The 25,767-nt window shown below is 38.3% G+C and overlaps 2 protein-coding genes and 1 long non-coding RNA gene across 3 annotated transcripts; all 3 read right to left on the bottom strand.

Annotated features, from left to right (window-relative positions):
• Positions 1-1,433: 1,433 nt before the first annotated feature.
• Positions 1,434-16,197, bottom strand: pre-mod(mdg4)-G (the record flags this gene model as incomplete). Its single annotated transcript, XM_069501452.1, has 8 exons — positions 1,434-3,778; positions 9,538-10,219; positions 10,847-11,099; positions 11,541-11,550; positions 12,257-12,399; positions 14,016-14,126; positions 14,329-14,437; positions 15,985-16,197. Coding segments are annotated over 8 exons (1,815 nt in total), but the record flags the coding sequence as incomplete, so codon positions are not given.
• Positions 5,206-7,823, bottom strand: LOC138402842 (uncharacterized). Its single transcript, XR_011237185.1, has 2 exons — positions 7,530-7,823; positions 5,206-5,594 (listed from the first exon to the last, which is right to left on the bottom strand). It is a non-coding gene; the product is annotated as an uncharacterized lncRNA (long non-coding RNA).
• Positions 16,198-18,916: 2,719 nt separating the features above from the next.
• Positions 18,917-25,509, bottom strand: LOC138402917 (serine/arginine repetitive matrix protein 2-like). Its single transcript, XM_069501453.1, has 8 exons — positions 25,362-25,509; positions 23,373-23,483; positions 23,038-23,151; positions 22,492-22,602; positions 22,135-22,245; positions 21,578-21,688; positions 20,794-20,856; positions 18,917-20,390 (listed from the first exon to the last, which is right to left on the bottom strand). The coding sequence occupies exons 1-8, from the start codon at positions 25,507-25,509 to the stop codon at positions 20,092-20,094; spliced, it is 1,068 nt and encodes a 355-aa protein (XP_069357554.1). The 3' UTR covers positions 18,917-20,091.
• Positions 25,510-25,767: the final 258 nt, after the last annotated feature.

The raw sequence follows: 25,767 nt of genomic DNA on the forward strand, positions 1-25,767 counted from the left end.
TTTTTAATAAGAAGAATAAAAACTTTTGATTTTTAATAGATTATTGGAATGTCATCTGAACATAGAGATAGCATATGCATCTGAATAAGATAAAACCTTACAGGATAAAATATGGTAAAAATTGGGTTAAAAGGAATTTAAATACCTACAAATTAAATAACAACTTCAAGACTTGTATTTCAGTTGTATTCGCAGTTTTTTTCCAGTTTCTAGTTTATCGTTAGTTAATCACAAGCTTCCTCTCTGATTATCTCGTGTGTTTTGGCTCTATCAAAATATGAGAGCCTTGCTCCGGATTGGTTGCAGATTGCCTTTCTAGAAGAAAGAGGTAGTTACCAACTATCCGTAATTAATAGGGATCTTGGTTCCATTGTCAAATCGGAACTGTTTACGTGCATAACAACTAAACTATAATCACAGACTAGTACATCATGCTAAATACTGAAAAAGATCTTTTATAGACATTGCTAATGCCAATGGCATGTAAAGGACCATTGTTTAGTAGGTAAGTATCTTAGCTGTGCTCGTTTGCTACTCTTTGTGCGCATGCGCGTGATTCGTGCATTTGCAGTTGCAAATGTCACTTGTCAGAGTCTCTGACTCACGAGTTGGGCACACAACTCTTAAGTGTTTTTACTTGATAATATTAATGCATCAATCTTGCATATACTACCAACCAAAGAGTATGTAACCACTACGTTACTTTCATAATCTCAAAATATAAAAATATTAATATCTTTTTTTTGGTGGATCCTGAAATGAAAAATCTTGGTGATTATGTTTAAGTAATGGACCCCCTGTGGTATTAATATTTTTTCCTACATAGACGCATTCAAGGTAAAATTTTGTTTGAAGCTCGCCTTTGTTCTTTGACATTTTTGACTCTAATATTTTTTTATATTTATAAATCGATTGTAATACCACGACAAAATCATTTCGCTTCGGGAAAACAACCATCAAAAATTACTTTTCGTATTTAGTTGTATTATTCAGAGTCATCTATGAAAATTTTATTCAATGATGAAGCAACAATAAATTGACGCTACTATGACAGTGGCGTTCATAAAAAGACATCCATTTCTTATTATACAATTTATTTCATAACTAATACAATCTTAAGGTTACATCAATCGATCTTTACTATCTAAAAGCTGGAGAAAATCAAAATCTGTTTGTCGGGACGCGTTTAATAGGGGTGGGTGTGTGTGTTTGTTTTGTCGGTCGACAGTCATGGGACCGATGGTTACTACAATAGCGTGGCATTGCTTGTGGCGGCTTTCGGCGCACAACCATTTGACCCTGGAGGAGCAGACGGAATGTCTCGTGTACCAATAACCACGTAGCTTCATTATTCTCGCACCGATCTTTGACGTGAAGAAGGATGGACGATCTGAAAAGGAGACCACTGTTAGCTTCTGATACTAACAATCTAGAGTATTTATAGAACCGTGACTTGCCAGGGATGATTTTTTTTTAATGACAAGTGCCCTTGATTGCGATCCCGTGACGATGCAGTCTACGGCGGTTACGCACTCATCCGATCCGAGTCCTGGAAAGTACGTTCCTTTTTGTTTTGTATGATAGCGTATGACATATGTCGTAGATTTATTTTATATCCGTATTTACACGGATTCAGATCGGACGATTGCGTGATCGCTGTAAGGCTGAAATCTATAGAGCGCATTCTGACTTTGCTTCGACTTAAGACAGAGTTAAAACGAGACAGATGTAAATCTCTCATATAAATCTGTTAATAAGTACCTAGTTAGTAATGTAATAATCTAAAATAAATTTTTGCTATTTTGTGTTTACTTACGAGTATGTCAGAAATAAATTAAGTAATCCTGTATGTCTGTCTGTCTGTCTCTGCTAGCTGTTCACGGCCCATCCGTTCAACCGATTTTGACGAAATTTGGTACAGAGATAGCTTGCATCCGGGGGAAGGACATAGGTCACTTTTTATCCCGAAAAATTAAAGAGTTCCCACGGGAATTTTAAAAGCCTAAATCCATGCGGGTGACGTCGCGGGCATCATCTAGTTGAATATATAATTATTTAATTGTTAAGAGAAAATAACGGGCAATCTCATTTTGTTTTTTTATCAGACCATTTAATTAATAATAAGAGTTACTAATGTTAGTTTACATATTTAGGTATATGTTAATACAAAATAAGAGCTGCTCTATAAAATTCTATAAATGCTTTGTTCTGTCTGTCAGTTCTAACCTTGAGTATAAGGCTGCCTTTCCACTGGTGTGGAGAAAAATGGAGCGGAGCGGAGCTGTGCAAATATTAACAAATAAAACTGCATAAAACTCCCGCTTCGCTTCAGTGGATAAGGATTTGCAGACTAGTTTTAAAAAAGCATACATTTTAAAACGGAGCGGGGAAGCGGAGCGAAGAAGCGAAGCGGGGAGCGAATATTTCGCGTAGTACTAGACCAATTGCCCACCGCCAGTAGCTCAAATGAATCGTCGCGTGCTCGCAACTCTGCTCCGCATTACTTTCTCGCTCAGCTCCGCTACCTAGCGCCAATCAACAGATACAGTCCGCAACTCCGCCCCGCATCACTTTCTAGCTCCGCTCCGCTATCTAGCTCCGCACCAGTGGACAGGCAGCCTAATGTTGAAATCGTAGAGACTAACTTCTTAAAGCAATTGACAGAAGACAGAAATGACTCCATTAAGGCTGATTCACGTAACATGAACGAGGCAGATCTGTAGCATACGTTGTATGAACGAATTCATGTTACACAGAACCGAGTCCGTGCCGGATGGGACACGGACTGGGCCCGGCGCGGTGGTGGGGTTTGGAGGTTGGGTGGGTGGGATTTATGAAGTGTCTGGTGTAACATTAATGACTAGAGTGACATCACGTCACGTACAAGGAACAGCACGGGCCCGGGAATCGGCGGTTAAACACTGAATCTTAGTAATAGGCACCACTAGGGTTGGTATTATGAACACCGTACTTAATTTAGTTATTTTTCTGAGTGTACAAATATCCATAGTTCACAACTAAATTACATGTCCACTGAAATGCTTATATAAAGCTCACTTTATATTAATCTTGGTGGCGTTTAGCGTCTTGCAAACTATTTTGCTGCATCATGTCGTTAGTCACTGCATCTGTCCAGACCAAGTGAAGGATTCTGGTATAGATGGTACTTATGGTTATGATGGCGTTTCATGAAGTGATCTTGATCTGGTCGCTGACTGTGAAGATGAGGGCCTTGCAGCCGCGACCGCTATGGGTGCTGCAGCACATCTTGATGGAGCTTAGTATGTTAAAAACGTTCAGTCTTGCTACCATCATACGATACTGCCACCCCGCTTTGTACCTGTGAAGGCCAAGGCAAAGACCCCGGCGCTGGCGGCTCATGGTTATGATAGCGTTTCATGAAGTCATCTTGATCTGGTCGGTGACGGTCTTGCAGCCGCGACCGCTATGGGTGCTGCAGTACATCTTGATGGGACTTAGTATGTTAAAAACGTTCAGTCTTGCTACCATCATACGATACTGCCACCCCGCTTTGTACCTGTGAAGGCCAAGGCAAAGACCCCGGCGCTGGTGGCTCATGGTTATGATCGGCGTTGCATCTGATGATCAGATCGTTGACTGTGAAGATGACGGCTTTGCACCCACGACCGCTGTGGGTTCCGCACCACCACCTGCACTTGGCTCCATTGCTGCGCTGCTTGAGGAATTTATACCCGTTCAGCAGGATCGTGCGGGCTCCTCGACGGCCGATGGCGAACACTGCGCCTGGAGTGGAATAATGACGTTAGTGACAAAACCTACTGTAGTGTAACTTGGATAAAGGCAGAAACAAATTAGGTATATTGGACGCGGCTTTCCGAGTATACAGTATACACCCTAGGGTAGCTTTTTAGGTTGTAGTTGTGGTATACAAGTAATACTGTCTATCAGTAGAATATTATTTTAATAATTGGTTCATTATTATTTTCATATTATTTTCATGTTGAATGGCCTGTAATTCTTGTTTCTTGACAAATTCTTCCATGGTGTTTCCTGTAAGAGAAAAACCATGTTTAAATACCTTAAAAATCCTAGAAAAGTTCCAAACAATCATGGTGCCATTTTTACAATACAAGTTTATACATCATTATGAATATCGAGTAAAAAAAATAACTTATCAATTTTTGTCCCGCAACAATAAATAACATATGTATGATACGTATAACAATATAGGTATAAACAAATAAACATATTTTGCTATGATCCGATGACAAAACAAATATGGTACATGATGAGCTATGTATCGGTTGCTCTCCCACTACTACACATGCAGGGAAAGCACTCAATACCATCACCAAACATTTCAAAATAAGCTTGTGGTCTAAAGACCAGCGCATACAGGCATAGACGGAGTGGAATTGAGTATTTTTATAACAACTTATACTCAACTTTATGGATATTGACATACGGTTAAAATTAATAGACTGAAAACATAACATGGAAGAGATTCAAAGCACGCGCACGTAAGAGAAACCAATATAATGTGAATAGCTGGTACGTACCACGATAAATATGATTATTTTAAATTTTATCGATATTTCGACCAAGTTGCTCGAATGCAAATGGGTCGAAATATCGAAACTAGGTAGGTACGAAGCTGATGTCCGCAAATTCCTCCGCGTGGATTTACATTTTATTAAAGCCCGCGGGAACTCATTGATTTTCCGGGATGAAAAGTAGCCTATGTGTTAATCCAGGGTATAATCTATCTCCATTCCAAATTTCATCCAAATCCGTTCAGCCGTTTTTGCGTGATTGAGTAACAAACATCCAAACAACCACACTTTCACATTTATAATATTATAGTAGGATAGTAGGATTAATCATGGTAAGTACATACCCGCTAATTTACATTATATTATTATGTGGTTAAATCGCGAAATAATAAGTCTTAGTTGAAGTTGTTATCGAGAAAGACGCCACGCCTTGGCTTGACTTTACTCTGCTGGAGTGCGCTGGCCCTAAGAAAATCATTAATTAAAAATTGGCGGTCAGTGACAACGAAGTGAAAACTTAAAACTATTAATGTATTGACACTTCCGTTAAAATTTAACCTTAATAAATTCCAGTAAGGAACAAATTTTAAAAGTTGATAAAATTAGCATGCCGTTGACGCGACATTGAGTTTTTATCCATCCTAATGCGGCTAAAAGTTAAACTTTAAAAAAAAAGAATATTAGCCAAGTTCATCATGATGACTAATATTCCCCTTTCCCCTCCAACTAAGCGTAAAGCTTGTGCTAGGAGAAGGTACGACAATAGGGCAACGGGTGGGGTTTGAACCGGCAACCTTTTAGAATTCAGTCCAATCCTTCAACCGTTGATTCCAAATTTAGCGTAAAGTTCCCGAGTTTTCTTCGGTATTTCATGGTTGTGCTCGTTTTTGATTTTAACAATGTCCGAATCGATCGTGTAAATGAAAGCTCTGCATCCTCTACGGTTGTGGCTGGAGCAGTGCCAGCGGGTTTTGATTCCGGAGAGGCGGTGCTTGCTGAACCTGAAGCCCTCTAACACGATGATCGGGCGACCGTTGTTGGAGGAGTCGATGAACGATTCTGAAAGGAAAACAACTAGTTAGTACTGAGAAGTAATTTGGAAACTTGTATAATTTTATTTGGCAGGTGATAACTATCAGTACCCTCATCAGAATCTCAGTACCCTTATTATAAATGCGAAAGTGGTTTGTTTGTTGGTTTATCCTTCAATCACGTCGCAACGCGGTGCAACGGATTGACGTAATTTTTTGCATGGGTATAGATAAAGACCTGGAGAGTGACATTATTCCGGAAAATAAAAGAGTTCCCACGGGATTTTTAAAAACCTAATTCTAGTAGGTATCTAATAAAATTAATCAAGGTCACGTTAGATCATTGATGTGAATGTGACAAGATCACCGCGGGGTGATTACGTAAAATGTTGCAGTAGCGACAGCAACGCGACAGTAGCGAACCGACAGTTCATTTGCTGTCTCTCTTCTTCTTCTTTTATTTTGCTTTGTGGCTATTGCTGTCTCTCTCTAGCCGGAAGGTTGACAGCAATGATCGCGAGATTTATGCCTGTCGCAAGCCTGTCGCGAGATACGTAATCACCCCGCCGGTATCTACTTATAATATTCTTCAAACTTAGCCACTCGTTTACCTTTGACGGAAGTGTACTTATATTGGTTCTTGACAATACAGGGTTTTAGTCATAGAGTTATGTAGTTGAGACCAGATTTAGGAAGTGTTTAGGAATCATGGAGTTTCACAGAAAAGAAAAACTTCATTTAATGATTTTTTAAATAGCAGACACGATTCATACTTTAAAACAGTATTTAAGTAACTTTAAAGCTAATCGATAGGATATATCATAGGAAATAAATTATTTACACACACACATTTTGTCTCTAAAGCGCAACGCTCACTCACGTAGGAAATAAATTATTCAAACACACAATTTAATTACTAAATCGCAACACACACCCGCCGAGTAAAGTCCGCGAGTCAAGTGGAGGGATTCGCTCGCTAATCAGTGTCTAACACTGAATGATAGCCACCGAGCTCATATTTTGATATTGGTTCGGTCTACATGATTACTGCTTCACTGAGTGACATTAAAATAACTTTTGTAGAAAACCTTCAATTGATCACTACCCCCATTATAAATGCAAAAGTGTGTTTGTTTGTAACTTTTATTAAATTTTATTATCAATGGTTAACAAATAAACTATTAATAAACTTAAATCTAAAAAAAACATTAAATTAAAACTGTTTGTTTGTTGGTTTGTCTTTCAATCACATCCTAACGGAGCAACGGATCGACGTGATTTTTTGCATGGGTATAGTTGAAGACCTGGAGAGTGGCATAGGCTACTTTTTATCCCGGAAAATCAAAGAGTTCCCATGGGATTTTTAAAACCTAAATCCACGCGTACGAAGTCACGGGCATCAGCTAGTTAAAAATAAATGTCAAACGAGCTTGGTGGCTATCATTCAATATTAGACACTGAGTTCAGTAGAGTCAGTAGGCAGGTATAGCGTGTTTTTTGATAACAACTCAAACTAAGCTTTATTTACTTTGACATAACGGCGGTGACAGCGTCCTTTGAGTCTCCTCCATGCTATTTTTCAGTAGGTACTCATCATCATTATCAACCGATAGACGTCCACAGCTGGACATAGGTCTCTTGTAGGGACTTCCACACGCCACGGTCTTGCGCCGCCTGAACCCAGCGGCTCCCTGCGACTCGTCTAATGTCGTCCATCCACCTAGTGGGAGGTCTTCCAACACTGCGTCTTCCGGTGCGAGGTCGCCGTTCCAGCACCTTGGGACCCCAACGTCTACCGGTTTTACGAACTATGTGCCCTGCCCATTGCCACTTCAGCTTCGCAACCCGTTGAGCAATGTCGGTTACTCTAGTTCTCCTACGGATCTTCTCATTTCTGATTTGATCACGTAGAGAAACTCCAAGCATAGCTCTCTCCATCGCATTTTTCAGTACTGATACCTACAAATTTCAATCGTCTAGGTGGTTATCAGCAAGACTACACTCCACTATACTCCAGTCTCTGGGAGGGGACAAGCGTCGACCAGTAGTCGTCTTCTTTGGTTTCTCGTGGTTATGTATATTCTTGGACACTACAATCTTATCATCTACGGTATGTATGTAGGCTGTGCAGCAGGTGGGCGAGGAGTGTCGTCCGCACACCCATCGTGTTTTATTCGGACCCATCTGGCGTTGCCTCCCGAATCTATAGCCTTCCCAAACTAGCACAGGATAACCTCGGAGCGACACGTCGAAAAATGGTGCTGGAAATAAGCGTTGTTTCTATTAATAACAGAAGTTGGCTTGTTCTTAGACTAGTGCGCGTTTGGAACCCTCGTAGCTTTAGTTATAAGTTGAAGTAAATAATTATTATCAATACCACATTTCTATTTACTTGTGAAATTGAACTATTGGCTTTCAAAAAGTGTGGTTAATTCTGATGTACACAATTCTTAATTAAATTGACAGATCTAAAATAAATTAAGATACATAGACTGAAGGGAGAAACAAGTTGTTTCGCACAGTAAAAGTTAAAAAGTGGTTTATTTACTACTACCAAAACTATTATTTATTTTCTATATGTATTTTTATTTATTTTTAATCTAAAAAAAGGCCTGAACTTATTGTGACGGTTCGAATAACAATCGGTATCATATAATTTAATAACTTTATTATGCTTCAGTTAAAAGGAAGTCAAGGATTTTTAACTTGCTAAGCAATAAGTAATTATAATTAACTATTTATTTAAAAGTGTGTAGTATGTACTTCCTTAATTATTATTTACCTATTTATTATGCATGTTCATGAACAGACAACGTCTTATTTGGATACATTCTTAATTTAGGTACTTATAATTACTTAGATAACTAAACATGATTTTAGTATAAGTATTAACTGTTTAAAATTCTTATAAATAAATACAATGGACAATAGAATCATCTAGCAATTTTGTTATTAACCTTAGATATCAGAAATTCTAATATAGGCTAATTTTCTAATATAGATTTAATTTATTATAATTTTTGAATTTATGATTTATACGAACGATCGATATAACAAAATATAACAATAAATTCTTATAAAAATGGCAGTTGCTAGAAACAAAAAGTTGTTTCAACTCACGCGCGTGTCTCTTGTTTGCATGTATGTACTATCGTCATTCATATATATGTATGTGTGTGAGTGCGCGTGCTCACGACTGACCGCTCTAACCACAGAGGAGTAAATCTAGTGTCTGGCTCTAACACACACATACAAACATCCACACATACACTGACGCAGTGTGCATGTACACGCGTGAACAGAAACAAAGTTCACACGCGTGTGAACGAATTGTTAATCTAAACTTAACATAATATGCAGTTTGCAAAGAATATTTCTTGGCCCCAAATAAAATTGATTATTATAATAAAACAGTGATTATTCGTAAAATAATTCTTATAAAAACCAAAATATACCTAGTTAAACATGATGTTAATATGACTATAAAAACCTAACAAAACAGATTTGAACCCAACAAAAGAGATTTCGTGAATGTGTAACTGACATCTGTAGACAGTGGGCCACTTTTCTAATGCCTTCATCACCATCATCTCAATTCTCAACCCATCATCGCCGGCCCAATTCTGAGCACGGGTCTCCTTTCAGAATTGGAAATTTTTAGGCCATAGACCATCACGCTGGCCAAGTGGATTGGCAGACTTCACATACCTTTATGGAGAGCTCACAAGTCTCAGGTAAGCAGATTCCTCACGATGTTTTCCTTCACCGTCAAAGCAAGTGAAATTTAATTGTTTATAGCACATGGCTCCGTAAAGCTAGAGATGCGTGTCCATAATCGAACCCCGGACCACCCAAATATGAGGCCGAAGTCTTGACCACTGGGCATTCACCGCTTATCAGTGTGTTGGGGAATCAGTGTAAAATTACTAGATTGAAGTCTTAGGAAGACCATGATTATGATCATTACTGACTCTAACAATTTGAGTATCAACAGTATAAATGTAGGCCCTACATCCTTTCCCCTTGTGCGTGGCGCAGTGCCATCGAGTCTTTGAATCTGTAACGTGGTGGCGACTAAATCTATAACCTTCGTGGACTATGACTGTACCACCTCTAGGGGTAGTATTAAAACAAGCCTCTTCAGGACATGGCAAGTTTACATCCCTATCCTTGTTCAATAACGCATATCTTATCAATTTCTCTGTAACATTCAAAGTATGCAGAAATACCATCCTACATACATTGTATTCGTGGTTACGGTACACGAATGTGTAAGTTAGACTGAATTTCTTTCTCGAATCATTTACAAGGCTCTTCTTAGGTTCTTCGAATTTCACTCTATCTACCAAATAGTCCCTTTGAATCTGTCTGTCTCGTAAACTCCAGAATTCGTTGAACAATTCCTTTTGCGCTTCACCGTTTAGTTTGTCAACGCAATTGTGATTGCATCCACATGAATCTAATGGTTCAGGGGTATCTGGCCTTTTAACGGCTCGCGTTCTGCAAAGTTTTGGTTTTTGTTCTTCAGTTTTTATGATTCCTTGCGGTAGATACTTCATATCTAGAGCTTGTACGGGTACAGGCAAGTCGGGTGTGACGATTATGTGATTGACTCCTTCCCAAGGTTCGTCGTAGTGACGTTGTGCAGCGTATCTTGGGTACGCAGAATAATATGATCTTAGTAAAGCGGATGATGTGTGATCTGTAAAATAACAACGCTTTAATACGGTTCTCTCAGCTTTAAATTTTTATTCTTAAATTAAGTATTCTGCCCTGAAAATATTATTCTTCAAAGTTTTTAAGAGGAAAACTATTGAAATCAAACAAACAACACATCGAAATTTAATAATGCTTAGTACAATAAATATGTTAAATGTTTGGATAAAGTATTATGTTGGATTAATAAAATATAAGGGTAGTACAGTTTTGATTATTTATTAGCACAAAAATTATATCTATTGTCCTTACAGTACTAACAGAACATTTTTTTAATTTAAAAGCCTTAAAATTGAATAGCTACTCAAACTTGGAAGGTAAATTACATAAACAGAAACACACTTTAAATAGTACCAATATGTATGCAATAATGACCATCACGTCGTCAGCTTAACGCACCAACTCTCCGAGGTACGGAAGAGACCAAACAGCCAAACTTGGACCGAAAGTCGGTCACCCATCAACGTTGCTTAACAATCGCAACCGATTTATTTGCGTTGTCACAACTATGGCCACGTCTCGTCATCATAATATTCTCGTCTCCGTTATTTATAATAATTTTACTCTAATTTTGATTTTGAAGAGTCATCATCCCTATTGTTAAACACCTTCTTCGGTTTTTCATGGTAATGTTCGTTGACACATTTGACTATCTCCCGATCTATTGTATAGATATACGCCTTGCATCCACGGCTCTTGTGACTGGCGCAGTGCCAGCGTGTCTTATATCCCACGACCCGGTGGATGCTGAATCTGTAACCGTTCAAGACTATCACGGTACCACCTTTTGATGACGTATCGAAAGAGGGTTCGGCATCTGAAATTAATGTGAAATTAATGTAGCTATCTTTTTTTGGGGTTCCTCTGGAGATCCAGCGATAAAAAGGAATCCCTATAGGATCACTTCGTTGTCTGTCCGTCTGTCGTGTCTGACCCGTTAAGGTAGACAAAACTTTATCGATAACTAGCTAATGCCCGCGCCTTCGTACGCGTGGATTTAGGTTTTTAAAAATCCCATGGGAACTCTTTGATCTTCCGGGATAAAAAGTAGCTTATGTCCTTCCCCGGGATGAAAGCTATCGCTGTACCAAATTTCGTCAAAATCGGTTGAACGGATGGGCCGTGAAAGGCTAGCAGACAGACAGACCGACAGACAGACAGACAGACAGATACACTTTCGCATTTATAATATTAGTATGAATGACCGTTCGGACGCAGGTTGAAAAAAAAAGTAAAAAGTATGGGTGCTTTTTATTACCTGTTATCGACTATAGACAATTTTCTTTTACTGTTACACACAAAACCAGAGCATCAGGTTCCAGTTCCATGAGGTCTGTAGGTATAATAGGATTCAGTTCGCACATTTGTAATACCTGAGTAGCCTCAATAGCTCAACGGGTAAAGGAGTGGACTGAAAACCGAAAAGGTCGACGGTTTAAACCCCGCCCTTTGCACTATTGTCGTACCTACTTCTAGCACAAGGTTGACGCTTAGTTGGACAGGAAAGGGGCATACATGGCTAATATTCTTTAAAAAAATATGATTCAGTTCGCACATTTGTAATGGCTCAACTATACATCCAAACTTACAAACTTAACTTCTTTATATTGGTACTGATTCTGAGCACAACCTAATTTTAGAGTATTCGCATCCTCTTCTTACTATTGTAATATGAAAAGGACAGACGCAGTTTGACAGTTTTAAATTTAATTTTTAGATGGTAAAAAACCCGTGATTTTAGCGCACAGTCGCGAGCCTACTGTTTAAATTTGTAGCGTGCACTAAAATTTAGAGTCGCTAAATGTAAAGTTCATGTTCTGTCTCTTTTTAGCATTGTTAAAAAGAAAAGGATGCAGATACTCTAATTTTAGTCTAGAGAAAGACAACGGAATCGGTGCCAATATCAGTGTAAACTGTAGATGACATGAATCAATGATTGTGATCCTGGTTGAACTTGATGATCTGGTTCTCGACAGTGAGGAAGAACGCTTTGCATCTCTTCTTCCCGCACAGCCATCGGATCTTCGCGCCTTTGGCTGTCTGGTTTTGTATGTAGAACTTGTGACTCCCTTGTGTCAACATTGGTGTTCCTAGTGACGTCCTTGTGATTTCGATTTCTAAAAAAAAAAAAACTTTTTGTATGATTTTGGTTACCTTCCACAAGATTTCTACCGATAATTAAAATGTAATATTTCTAAAATATAACATTACTAGCTGTGATAGCCTAGTGGTTAGGACGTCCCCTTCTAGTCGGAGGTCGGAGATTCGATCCTGGGCACGCACCTCTGCAACTTTTCAGAGTTATGTGCGATTCAATTAATTAAAATGTCACTTGCTTTAACGGTGAAGGAAAACATCGTGAGGAAACCTGCATACCTGAAAGTTCTCCATAATGTTTTCAAAGGTGTGTAAAGTCTACAAATCCGCCCATGGCCAGCGTGGTAGACTATGGCCAAAACCCTTCTCACGCTGAGAGGAGACCCGTGCTCTGTAGTGAACAGGCGTTGGGTTGATCATGATAATGACGATCAAAAAAACCATTTCATTTTACAATGTGCTTTATTAAAGTAACAAAATATTTTTATATTATAAGTGCAATTCTGTCACTCTTGTACCAACATCACAGAGTCGATGCGGAATTTCCGCGCACGGATTCGGATTTCCGCACGCAGATTTTCCGCTAGATTTGTCCCTAGCCTAGAAGAGTAATCTATAATTATTTTAATTTACTTTTTATTTATTTTTATTGTTCGAAATAGCTTACAAATAATTAACAGACCGTCACCAGCCATCCTTTAAACGTTTGTGAGGATGGCAAGCTAATTAATCTAAAAATAACGTAACATTCCAGTACCTAATGTTAATCGTTAGTAGTTGAAAGTGTTTGTCTGTCAGTCTATCTCTCTGTACCTTTTAATGGCCCATCCGTTTAACCGATTGTGACGGGCACAGATATAGCGTGCATCCTAAGATATCTGGTTCTCAAGTTTGGAGAATTTATTTATATCTCTTAGTAGAACTTATAACCTAAGGTTAACTTCGGAGTTCCTCATGATATTCTAACCTTCAAAAATCGTTTGAAGAACTATTATTTATCTATGTAAACAGCATTATGTAGTATATTTTAGAAATATGTATATAGGTATATATATTTATATATATTTGTGTATTATTAGTATGTACTGTGTATGTAGTCTAATTTATAATAATATAATATACCTAGGGCCATTTTCGGCTGCCGCACCAACCCATGCTTTCGTGATTCCTTTCGTCAAAGATTGCCTGGAAGAGATCGCTTTAGCGATAATAAGGCCGCCTTTGCATGCTACGGCTATTAGATTAAGATCCTTGTGTTTTTATTTTGTTTACTTGTGTTGTGTGCAATAAAGTATTAATAAATAAAATAAAAATATCCTCATGTATTGGGTATTTGACTACATCAAAAATAAATTATTTCTCAGTGATTATTAAATAGAGGGTCTTCCAAAATACGTAAAATCCACGTCCTTTGTTGGTTTTAAGTGTAATAACCGTTTTAAATTATCGATTAAACTAAAAAAAGCACGTCAAATGCGAATCTCGCATTCTAAGCGCGCGTTTTGACGTTTGATAAAAAGTTACTGATTTGACTAGTTGTCAAATACCGTATTGGTGGATCAGTGATTATGATCCCGGCTGTACTTGATGACCCGGTTCTCAATGGTAAGATAGAACGCTTGGCATCTCTTCTTACCACATAACCATCGGATCTTTGTACCGTTCCCTGACTCACAGTGTTTGTAGAATTTATAACCGCCTATGTTTAACATCGGGTTTCCCAGTGCTGTTCTCATAACTAGTATTTCTGTAACAAGGAATGTGAATTTGTATGAGTTTTCCCATCAAGAACCATCCATACTTCCAAAAGGCTTTTAGAATAGAATAGAATCATCATCATCATCATCATCATCATCATCATCATCATCATCATCATCATCATCATCATCATCAACAACCGATAGACGTCCACTGCTGGACGTAGGTCTCTTGTAGGGACTTCCACACACCACGGTCTTCCGCCGCCTGAATCCAGCGGCTCCCTGCGATTCGTCTTATATCGTCCGTCCGCTCCACTGCGTCTTCCGGTGCGAGGTTGCTTCCAGCACTTTGGGACCCCTTGGGAGAATAGAATATATTTATTTTATTCAGATAAATTTTACAAGTTCTTTTGAATAGTCAAATGCATCTAACACTGCAACTGGATCGGAATGCCTTCCCTACCGACATGAACCAGCAAGAAACTCAACGGTTGCTCTTGTAAAAAATTGATATACGATAGATTGATGATGCCGTAGATAAAAGTAATTGCAGTCCCGCGCATTGCTGGAGCGAGCTGCAGGACAATCAAATCCACGCCCTTTAGCGCTCTCGTGTTACAAAGAGTACAAGGCTGAGACGTAAGCATACTTTGACTTTGCTCAGACATAAGTTTTTATTGAAACGAGATGGATTTATATCAGCGATATAGCGCTGTCTCGTTTTAACAGTGACTTTAGTCTGAGCAAAGTCAAAGTACGCTCTCGAGATAGAGCCTCTCTAGAGTCTAATCTATGAGAGAAAAAAATGTTTTGTAACGTCAAAAGGATATCGAAGAGAGGATCGAGGATTTCGATATCGATCTAGGAGTATCAACCAAAGCGGAGCGGAGAGATGTGCTTAGCAGACCAATTAAATTGTTATTAGATGACTTGAAAAATTATCACGTCATTTTTTGAAATCTTATTGGCCGACGGAGCACATCTTCTATCCACGCGTTTGTCGAATGCATTGGCCGAGTACGTAGGGTTAATGTGTTAAGGCTCTTTACGAATTAATTACGATTTTAATGGCATTAAAAATAGGGATCCATTATTAAAAGGTAGAAAATGAAACACGTATATTTTTAGACAATTTATATGTTGTACATTTAAGTAAATATTTTTTTTATTAAATGTTAAACTTATTTCTATTCTTTAGGATTGATTGGAACTTTTCTAGTAATTGTTTATCTATCTTATATCTACGTACTACGTAAGTATAGCTTATATTTAAAAATAAGTTTATCATATTAGGAATGTTAGACGGTAGTTTTTTGTTTTGTATTTTTGAAAAAGTTGTTGGTAGTATACCTACCTATTACATACTTATTTTAAATCGATGGGAAAACGGTTATGAAAATATAATTAAATAAATCAATCGATAGAAGATTTACAAGCGACGGGATATGGATATCGACCGACGGATAAGGCATCACAAAACTTTTCGATCGATACACAATTATAACACTGCAGGCGGTTCATGACCATGATTATTTTTGCATGTTATGATTTCGTTGTCATGTTCAGGTACAAGTGTGCTTTGCAGCCGTATTTGCTGTGACTCCCGCAGAACCAGCGGGTCTTCATACCGAGTTTCTATTGCCTTACGAATTTGAACATATTTTATGACTACGAGTTTGAAAAATAAACAGCTTATCGTAAAATTAAACGACCGACGGGTTTGTAGGCCTACTTGTATTCGATCGATGGGAAAAATATTAATATTAGAATAGGTAAATCGATCGGTCGACGGGTGAGTGATCATAAAACTTTTCCGCTTAGGGACAGAGATCAATAAAATCTATCGATCGATGAATCAGTGATCATAAAACTTTTTGATCGATGGGACAATGCACAATTATATTATAACACTGCAGGCGGTTCATGACTATGATTATTGTTGCATGTTATGATTTCGTTGTCATCGTTCAGGTACAAGTGAGCTTTGCAGCCGTATTTGCTGTGACTCCCGCAGAACCAACGGGTCTTCATACCGAGTCTCTGTTGTCTTACGAACTTGAATCCAGAGATGACGATGATACGCGCCCCACGGTTCGACTGTGTGAATATGGCTGGAAAATTACATATTGATTAGTACTTCTTAAATAAATATAATAGTTTTAAAAAAAACAAAAAATTGAACTGTCTTTGTTTATCTGCAATATAATATAATGCGTAAAATTTAACTTTTCATACGCCATTTTAACTTTTCGTGTCAAATTTAATGTCAATAGTACGATTTTAAATTTTATAGGTGAACCGTACTTTTGACATAAACGTTGACCCATAGAGTTAAAATGGCGCATAACGAGTCATTTTGTACGAACTATACATATGTTCGAGGTTCAACGCATATTTGCAGAGTAGAGCGAAGCCGAGGCGCAGCATCTTTTTTAATAACAACATACATAAGTACATTCATTTATAATTGGTAGGTACGAGTATAATGAAACTAACACGGAGGAGTCGCAAAGGCCGCACCACCACTGTAAACTTTGACATATGCCAGAGTAAATAAAGCTTATTTTGAGTGGTTATAAAAATAGACTAGCTTCACTTCGGTTTCGCTTCTCAATTCAGGTATGCGTTGAGCTTTAAAATAAAACTACCTCATTGAATTTTGTACAAGTAGAAATAATTATTTATATAATTTAAAATCCACGCGAGCTCTCTCTTGACCAAATAATTAGGTAGGTAGATATTTAAAAAAATAGCAAATAAAATAAAGATAGGTAATATTTATTCGAAACAAAAGAACACAGAAAATCAAATTACTTACCTATAGATTTAAAAAACTATCTACTTACAGCAAATACAATACAAGAAATACAAGGGAGAAAATATTATATAGATGACCTCGTGTATTTAATAAAAATAACTTTGCAGATATTTGCAGGTAGGTACAGTTTTGTTCGAACAAATCAATATTATGTTTTATTTTTATATAGAAAAATCAGCAAATCTAAGAAAAAACTGTAAACAATCCTCTTGTTTCCATTTTTTACATGAACATTCTTATATAAAAAATTCTCACACGGAATTCCGCTAGTAAATCAAAGTAATCAAAGATCAGTACGCTTAGTAAAAGATTTTACATCTCACCGACTTTGCTAGAATTCGAGAGTCGAAACACAATAACGTCAAAGAAAAATGTACCTAAAAAGCCTTGAATGGAAGTAAAAAATTCAATGCCACTGATTAATTTGGCGTTGAGCCTGAGCGTTGGCTGTAGATGTGTAGACAAACTTGCGCTTTAAAACGAGCATTTAAGATCCAGTTTACTATAACGCGAAAGTGTTTCGACACTCGAATACTATCAATGTTGGTGAGACATAAAATCTCATACTAAGCGTACAGGTGGATCAGGTACAGGTTATATAGGTTGGTGGCTATGTATATTTTTTAACTTGAAAATTCGTACTATATTGTGTTCCTCAATGTCTCCTGTGATCACCGACGCGTTGCACCCAAATCTTACTCTGCCACATTGCCACCTGGTTCTGCCTCTAGCCGTTGTGCCGTGTTTATGGAATTTGTATCCACTCACAATTAAAATACGATTCCCATGGTTAGACATGCCGAATTTTATATCTAAAAGTATTTTACAATGATGTAATAACCAAGCGATGCTTTATAATTTAAAGGACATTTTGGGTTGGGGGTTTCTAACTTATATAATTAAATGTATAGCCTGACACTTGACAGAGATAATTTTTACTAAGTATCGAATCCATTAATTAAACTTTTATTTCATACGAGCCAAGTAACGCCATCTAGTAATAGTCTAGAAATAGTTACAAATTTCAATAGAACGTGAGCAATCTATACTTGTAATAAATTATCTCTGGCCTGACCATAAAAATAAAAACTTCGCCATATGGCTGAAAACTAGTGGAACTAATTGCAATGATAAATGCAAAAGTGGCGTCCCCATAAGCTTACCTATCTCTGTATCAAATTTCGTCAAAATCGGTTTAACCGATAACCCGTAAAAACGAGCCAGGCAGACAGATACACTTTCGCATTTAAAATATTAGTATGAACTACTGTTAGAAAAGACATATTACTCGATTAATGATTACCTTTTAGAAAATTTTAATTTTATTTTAATTTTGTTGAATGGACAGGTCGCTTGTTTGGGATGCAACTTGTGTAGACACTTTAGCTGCATCCCACATTCAGGCGACCTCTATGGCGGGTGCAGCGGCCATCAGCGCCGAACAGGCCAAGAGGCGCAAATATGAAAACCTCGACGGGAGCTTCGTATTCGTGCCTTTTGGTGTGGAGACCTTGGGGCCGTGAGCCCCGGGGGCTCGAGCTCTTTTTAAAGAAATTGCGAAAAGAGTTATCGTGTCAACCGGGGACCCGAGAGCTGGCAGCTACCTTGGCCAAAGAATTAGTTTGGCCATCCAAAGGGGTAATGCTGCCAGCATCTTGGGCACAATGCCTCGCTGCGGTGGTCTCGATGAGGTTTTAGATTTAATTTAATTTATTTTAGTTTTAATTTAATGTTGTTTTTAGTTTAGTTTAGATTTATCTTTATTAATAGTTTATTAATTAAATTAAAATAAAATAATTAATCAATTTACCCATTTTGTTGAAAAATACTAAATCACTAAAACTACAAAATGAGACAAATGGTTATTGGTATTGGATTGTGTTTAGGTACAATAACGCTAAGTTTTTGCCAGCGTTCTGGTTACACCCTGAATTTAGACCGAATTGATTAATATATAAGATGCTCAGAAGTATGAAAAAACGTTTTAATATAAAAGTACCTAATTAAAACTGCTGAAACTAAAGAACTAAAACATTTATTCTTCTTAGGATCATTTATCACATAAATTGCGAAAAACTAAAACATCTTTTACATAACTACTACTTCTTAAATTTTAAGTAGGTGGAAGTCCCGCAAATTGCTAATACGCGTGGCCGCTATTTTAGTGACGTCAGCACTAGACTGACGTTTCGAGTTGATGGTACATTTATATCTTCAAATGACGTCAAAATGACGTCATTTCGATGTTAATGAGACATGGTTCCATTGCAATAGCTATTTGCGGGACTTATTTTCGACAATTTCTATTGTCTATACATAATAAAAAACATTACAATTAAAATCCAATATGAAACTTCAAAAATCAACAATACAATTATTATTTATTATTGTAACAGTAAATTACGTACGTTATAAGTACGTACGTATAGGCAATCGGGAGGGGAAGGCCCCGCACACCCGCACAACCCCCCGCGCTAACCCGGTGCAGGCGAGCGCGAGTGCCCCGATTGCCATCTCAACCTGTCGCGGACTAACCTACGTATTTTACAAAAAATTCCTAGAATTTTGTGAACAAATAACAGGAAAGGTGAAACTGAAAAATAACACTAGAATAAGTTAATACTAAATTAGATTATAAATATCTAAAAGAGTATTAAAAGAAGAATATAAAATGTAATTAGCAAAAAAGAAACTGTACATGTAAATAGGTAGTATAAGAATTAATAAAGTAAGAAAATATGTATATTTATATTATATAAGATAATGTAATATTATACATTAACAAAAAAATAGCATGTAACATATTATTATAATAATGAATGACAAGCTGAAAAAAAAACGTAGCTGTTCATTCTCGTCCAACAGAGCAAGGCAAAAAAAAAAAAAAAAAGAAAGCAAGCCATGTCAGCTATAAAAGGTCTCCGATCATCATGTCGGAGGACAAAAAAGCGGATTTACTAAGTAGTACATTCATACAGTAATGATGCAAGGAACATTTAAGGCACGATGCCGGCTGGCATATTTTGGAAAATGCAAACTCTAAAAAAATTACTTACTTAAAGATTTTTTTTGTTAGCATTTTAATCACAATAACGGCGGATTAGTCTCATCAGTCGGAGACATCTCTTAACTACTCAAAGGGCATATAATATATAAAAAAATCCAAAAACAAAGAATCAGTTCTTCGGTTTTTCTCAAACTGGGCGACAACGCTCCCTCGTAGGCCATAGAGGCCGAGAAGGTAAGTCAGGGCTTTTAGTACCCAACATATAGTCTTCACATAAATCATGAGTATGATACTTGTGATACCTAAAAACTCTACTATCAGTCCGACTAAGGAACACCGCAGCCTTGCAATCTTTGTCGCGTCCCTTGGAGCACGCCCAACGAACCAGTTTACCCTTGTAATTAGGATTTACGTAGAACTTGAATCCGTCATATAGCAAGCACTCGCCTCCGCTTTTCATCCGGACGAACTTAGCATCTACGTATTCTGGAAATAAAACATTTAGGACAGTAAATAAAGCCATTTTTTTTTGGTCAACGTCGCACTAAATTTCCGATCCAATTTATTTTTTTATTTAGGTTAAGGGTCACTTACTGACCATAAAATCACAAAATGCTGACAGATCCAGGTGTAGCTTCGATCGCAATCTAGAAGGAAAGTTTTTGGCCGATATCTTGAAAACTATCCACTTTAGGGCAAAAATTATGTAAACCATTATTGTAGAGAGTAAAATTTTGCATCTTTTGTTTCCTGTAAACTTTTTTGTAAAACTTACCGATTACGATTTATGACCGATTTTATGAACCGGTTTTTCTATTTCGGCCGATAACTTTTAAAATATTGGAAAAACCGGTTCATAAAATCGGTTTATATATATATCGGTATGTACCTCTTGAAGTCCTCACGCAACTATAATCTAAGTCCGCGTCTGAATCTGGGTCTGAATCTGCACCTGAAATTATTAAAAATACATAATACCTACTTAATAATAAATAGCAACTCTTGTTCGTCTAAAACGCACTAAAGTGCAATTCAGCTCGCAGAGCACTGCTGTCTAAAGTTGAACAAACACCTCTCTTGTTATCGTGTTTAGTTTCGGATTGAGTTTCGGACTGCAAAAACAGACAAAATATGTAGAAACCAAATCTATATATATAAAAGGAAAAGGTGACTGACTGACTGACTGACTGACTGAATGACTGACTGACTGACTGATCTATCAACGCACAGCTCAAACTACTGGACGGATCGGGCTGAAATTTGGCATGCAGATAGCTATTATGACGTAGGCATCCGCTAAGAAAGGATTTTTGAAAATTCAACTCCTAAGGGGGTGAAATAGGGTTTTGAAATTTTGTAGTCCACGCGGACGAAGTCGCGAGCATAAGCTAGTTACATTATAAACCCTTAATCTCCTAGCTATCAAGCGTAAAACTCGGGCTAGCAGAAGGTACGTCAATAGTAAAACGGGTTTTTTCGGCTTATTCCATTTATCCACCCTTAAACAGCCTAAGCCTAGGGTGTATACTCGAAATACGTGTATCCACCTCGGATTAATAAGGGAAATATATTTAAATTACTTTTGTACATTAAAACATGTGGGCTGTGGCGGTTCCTTGGTTCTCCAACGGAATTTTTTAGCTGCTGTCCACATTATATCTAAGTGAACTTACCGGGCACTTCGGATTTTTGGGGCGCAGGCTTCTTCAAACTATCCACGTAGCCGCTTCCACTGTCTGCGTTTCGTTGCGTTAAGAGGCACTTTGTGTTAACCGGCTGAGAAACTGCAAAAACAGACAAAACCAATAGCTCATATTAGGAGCGACGCACACACACACACACACACACACTATACGACAGTAATGCAACGGGGTATTTCGGCTTATTCACCCTATAACAGCTACCCTAGGGTACCCCAGCCTGTCACGAATGCGGTGCGGTGCGGTGCGGTGAATTTACAGTGAGTCCCACATACCTCCCCGGAAGAATCGTGGTTCAGCTGCGTTTCTTCCGGGGAGGATGCGTAAACGCATTTCCCAGCGAAAAAAAAAAAAAAAAAAAGGATATTTATTCGGGAACGTAGGTGTCCAGCCTGTCCATCTATCCACCCCGGATTAACAAGGAAAATTATTTGCCATACATAACTTTTTCTACATTAGAACATTTGGGCTATGTCAGTTCCTTGGTTCTCCGACGGATATTTTAGCCTGATGTCCACATAATAAATTACCCGATAGCGTGGATTGGCAAAACGCGGGCGTTGCACTATCCACGCGGCCGCCACTTCCACTGTCTGCGGTCCGTTGCGTTGAAGAGCACTTTGTGTTTACCGGCTGAGAAACTGCAAAACAGACAAAACCAAAAGCTCATGTTAGGAGTAGGTTAAACTAATTATTCTGTTTATTTACCCTATAACAGCTACCCTAGGGTATGTATTCAGGAACATAGGTATGTCTGTCTATCCACCCCGAATTAACAAGGAAAATAATGGCATACATAACTTTTTCTGAATAAGAACATTTTGTGCTATGTCGGTCCCTTGGTTCTCCGACGGATATTTTAACCTGATGTCCACATAATAACTTACCCGATAGCGTGGATTGACAAAATGCGGGCGTCGCACTATCCACGCGGCTGTCATTTGCACTGTCTGCGGTCCGTTGCGTTAAAGAGCATTTTGTGTTAACCGGCTGAGAAACTGCAAACCAAATATACAATGAATACAATATTAATATACAAAGTACAAACCAACAGTACATTACTGCACGAGACCGGGAAGGAAGCGTTTTATAGTGTTTTTCTAAAAAATAATACCCTAAGGGCCTTTGTGCAGTGTGCACTCATTCGTATTCGACTGGTATTTGTGTTTGCAAAACACCGGCGATTCGTGTTTTGCTTATTTAAAAAACACGAATACGAACTAAATACGGATAAGTGCACAAACGCCCTAAAACCTAAAAGCTACACAAGGGTGTATATTCGAAAACGAATATAATGTCCGTATATCCACCCCCGATTAATAAGGAAAATAGTTTGTTTCCATATTTTTTTACATTAGAATATCTATGTCGGTTCCTTGGTTCTCCGACGGATATTTTTGGCTGATGTCCACGTAATATCTTTGTGAACTTACCCAACAGCACTGAGGGGCGCGGCGCAGGCTTCGAACTATCCACGCCCGCGCCGCCGCCTTCACTCTCTGAAATCTGTTGCGGTAAGCGGCACTCTTTGTCAATCGATTGAGAAACTGCAAAAACAAACAAATATTAAAACCAAAAAAAATAAAACCCTCCAATCTCCAAGCTAACAAGCGTAAACCTCGTGCTAGGAGTAGGTACGACCATACTGAAACGGTTTTTTTTTATCCACTCTAAAACAGCTACCCTAGGTTGTATACTTGGAAATGTATTCCTTGTATACACCCTAAGGTAGCAAGCTGATGTCTGTATAATAAATTTGTGAACTCACCCAATAGCACCAAATGGTGAAGCGAAGGCATCGAACTATCGACGCGGCCGCCGCCTCCACTCTTTGCGATCTGTTGTGGTAAGCGGCACTCTTTGTCAACTGGTTGAGAAACTGCAAAGACAGAAAATTATACCAACATACAAAAATAAAAACAAAAGCCCTCTAATCCCTTCGCTTTCAAGCGTAAAGCTTGTGCTAGGAGAAGGTACGACAATATAACGGGTAGGGTTTGAACCGTCGCTTTTTCGGCTTATTTCGTTTATCTGCCATAAAATAGCTACCCTAGGGTCATAGAGGCACAAAAGCACTGCTTTCCATTTAATAGATCATTGCGCATTTTATATACCGCCAGTAAATAAGGAACTACCTAGCTTATGCGTACCCTGTCTAATGCCTATAAGTCCCGTGCAGACCACTACCTACTTAGGTATTTACCTAGATAGGACATGTTTCCGAGTATGCACCCTAGGTACTTACCTAGGGTGTATACTCGGAAACATAATATGTCCTATCTACCCCGTACTAAAAAATAATATAAAATTCGCCTTCCGGAGTGGATAAATGGATACGTTTCCGAGTATACTTTTTTTTTAGTCAGATACAAGTTAGCCCTTGACTGCAATCTCACCTGGTGGTAAGTGACGATGCAGTCGAAGATGGAAGCGGGCTAACCTGGAAGGGGTATGGCAGTTTTTAATAAACCCATGCCCTTTTGGTTTCTACACGGCATCGTACCAGAACGCTAAATCGCTTGGCGGCAAGGCTTTGCCGGTAGGGTGGTAACTAGCCACGGCCGAAGCGTCCCATCAGAAAATACTCGTCATCTACTACATCGTAGGCATGCACCCTAGGGTGGCTGTTTTAAGGTAGATAAACAGAATAAGCCGTTGTTTCTGATTTCAATCCGCTCCTATGAAAAACATGTACCTATAAAACATCATCACAGTCATCTCAATCAAAAACACAGTAGAATAAAATATTTATTCATACTTGAGTGATGGAACTAAAACGGAATCTGGGTAAGTAAATAAAAATCTTTTAATTAGTTTTGTTTCACATTTTATTCAGCGCTTTATGACTTATTTTTTATCTGGGTCTAATCCTTACACCAAGATAAAAAGTACCTTACTGTTTTAGTAGGTTTTTGCTGTCCGTCTTCAGAATGCGAGCTATCTTTGTACCATTTCGTTAAAATTGGTTCAACGGACGGGTCGTTAACTGGTAACGATACACAGACATATAGACAGTTTCGATTTTACGAGTATAATATTAGTATGGATTGCGTTCCATTCGGCGCCTGCTGTGACCTACGAGTTGTTTGTGATGGCTTTTTGTGATGATTCTATTTTTTTTATAAATAGAGATAGCGAGCAAACGAGCAGGCGGGTCACCTGATGTTAAGTGATTACCGCCGCCCATGAACATTTGCAGCACCAGAGGAACCGCCGATGCGTTGCCGGCCTTTTAGGAATTTGTTGGTCCGCCCCTTGAATAACCCCATGTTGTAATTTAGTGGGATCACCGCCGATGGGAGTTCTTCTATTGATAACATTGGTGGCCATTAAGTCTACTCCTCTATATCCTTCTTATTCCTCATTGTTAAGACGCTGTGTTAGCTACGTTTCCTTCTCTTAAGGCCCAAGACACGGGTCTGCCCGCGAAATTCAAATTTAATTTGGTTTTTCACAATTTGTAAACTAATGCGACAAAGTAGAATTATGGCATTAGCTCACGTCAAATTTTGACTAATTTCTTAAACTGGACTCTTTCAAGTAAAGATTTTTATATAAACCTGTGAAGATGATACTGGTAGGGGCTCAATTTGAATGCCATAAGCCTACTTGTGGACTACTTTGTCGTTTTAGTTTACAAATTGCGAAAAACCAAATCAAATTTGAATTTTACGGGCAGACCGTGTCTTCCACCTTAAGTCATCTTCGTCTTAAGGTTGTAGCTGCCAGCTAGGCAGATGCGTGTGACAATTGTTACATCTAACTATGTGGTTGTCGATCGTGAAGACAGCAGCTTTGCAGCCTTTAGCGTGGTGGCTGCCGCAGAACCAACGGGTTTTTGTGACGTTCTCTTTGTTCGTGCAGTCCCTTTGCTTGTAGAAACCATAGCCTTCTATTAATAGCATGCGAGCACCCCGGACTGTAGTTATGAATGATGCACCTATAAAGTAAAACAATATATATTATTTCTAGAGGATACCCGCGATATCCCGGAACTCTTTGATTTTCCGGGATAAAAATTGTCTATGTCAATTTCCGGGATGCAAGCTACGTACCAAGTTTTGTTATAATCGGTTGAATTACGGTTGAATATCGGTTGATTTACGGCTGGATTCAGGCGGCGCGGCGCAAGACCGTGGCGTGTGGAAGTACCTTCAAAAGAC

The sequence above is a fragment of the Maniola hyperantus genome, chromosome 10, assembly GCF_902806685.2.
Source record: "Maniola hyperantus chromosome 10, iAphHyp1.2, whole genome shotgun sequence".
NCBI classification, from domain to species: domain Eukaryota; kingdom Metazoa; phylum Arthropoda; class Insecta; order Lepidoptera; family Nymphalidae; genus Maniola; species Maniola hyperantus.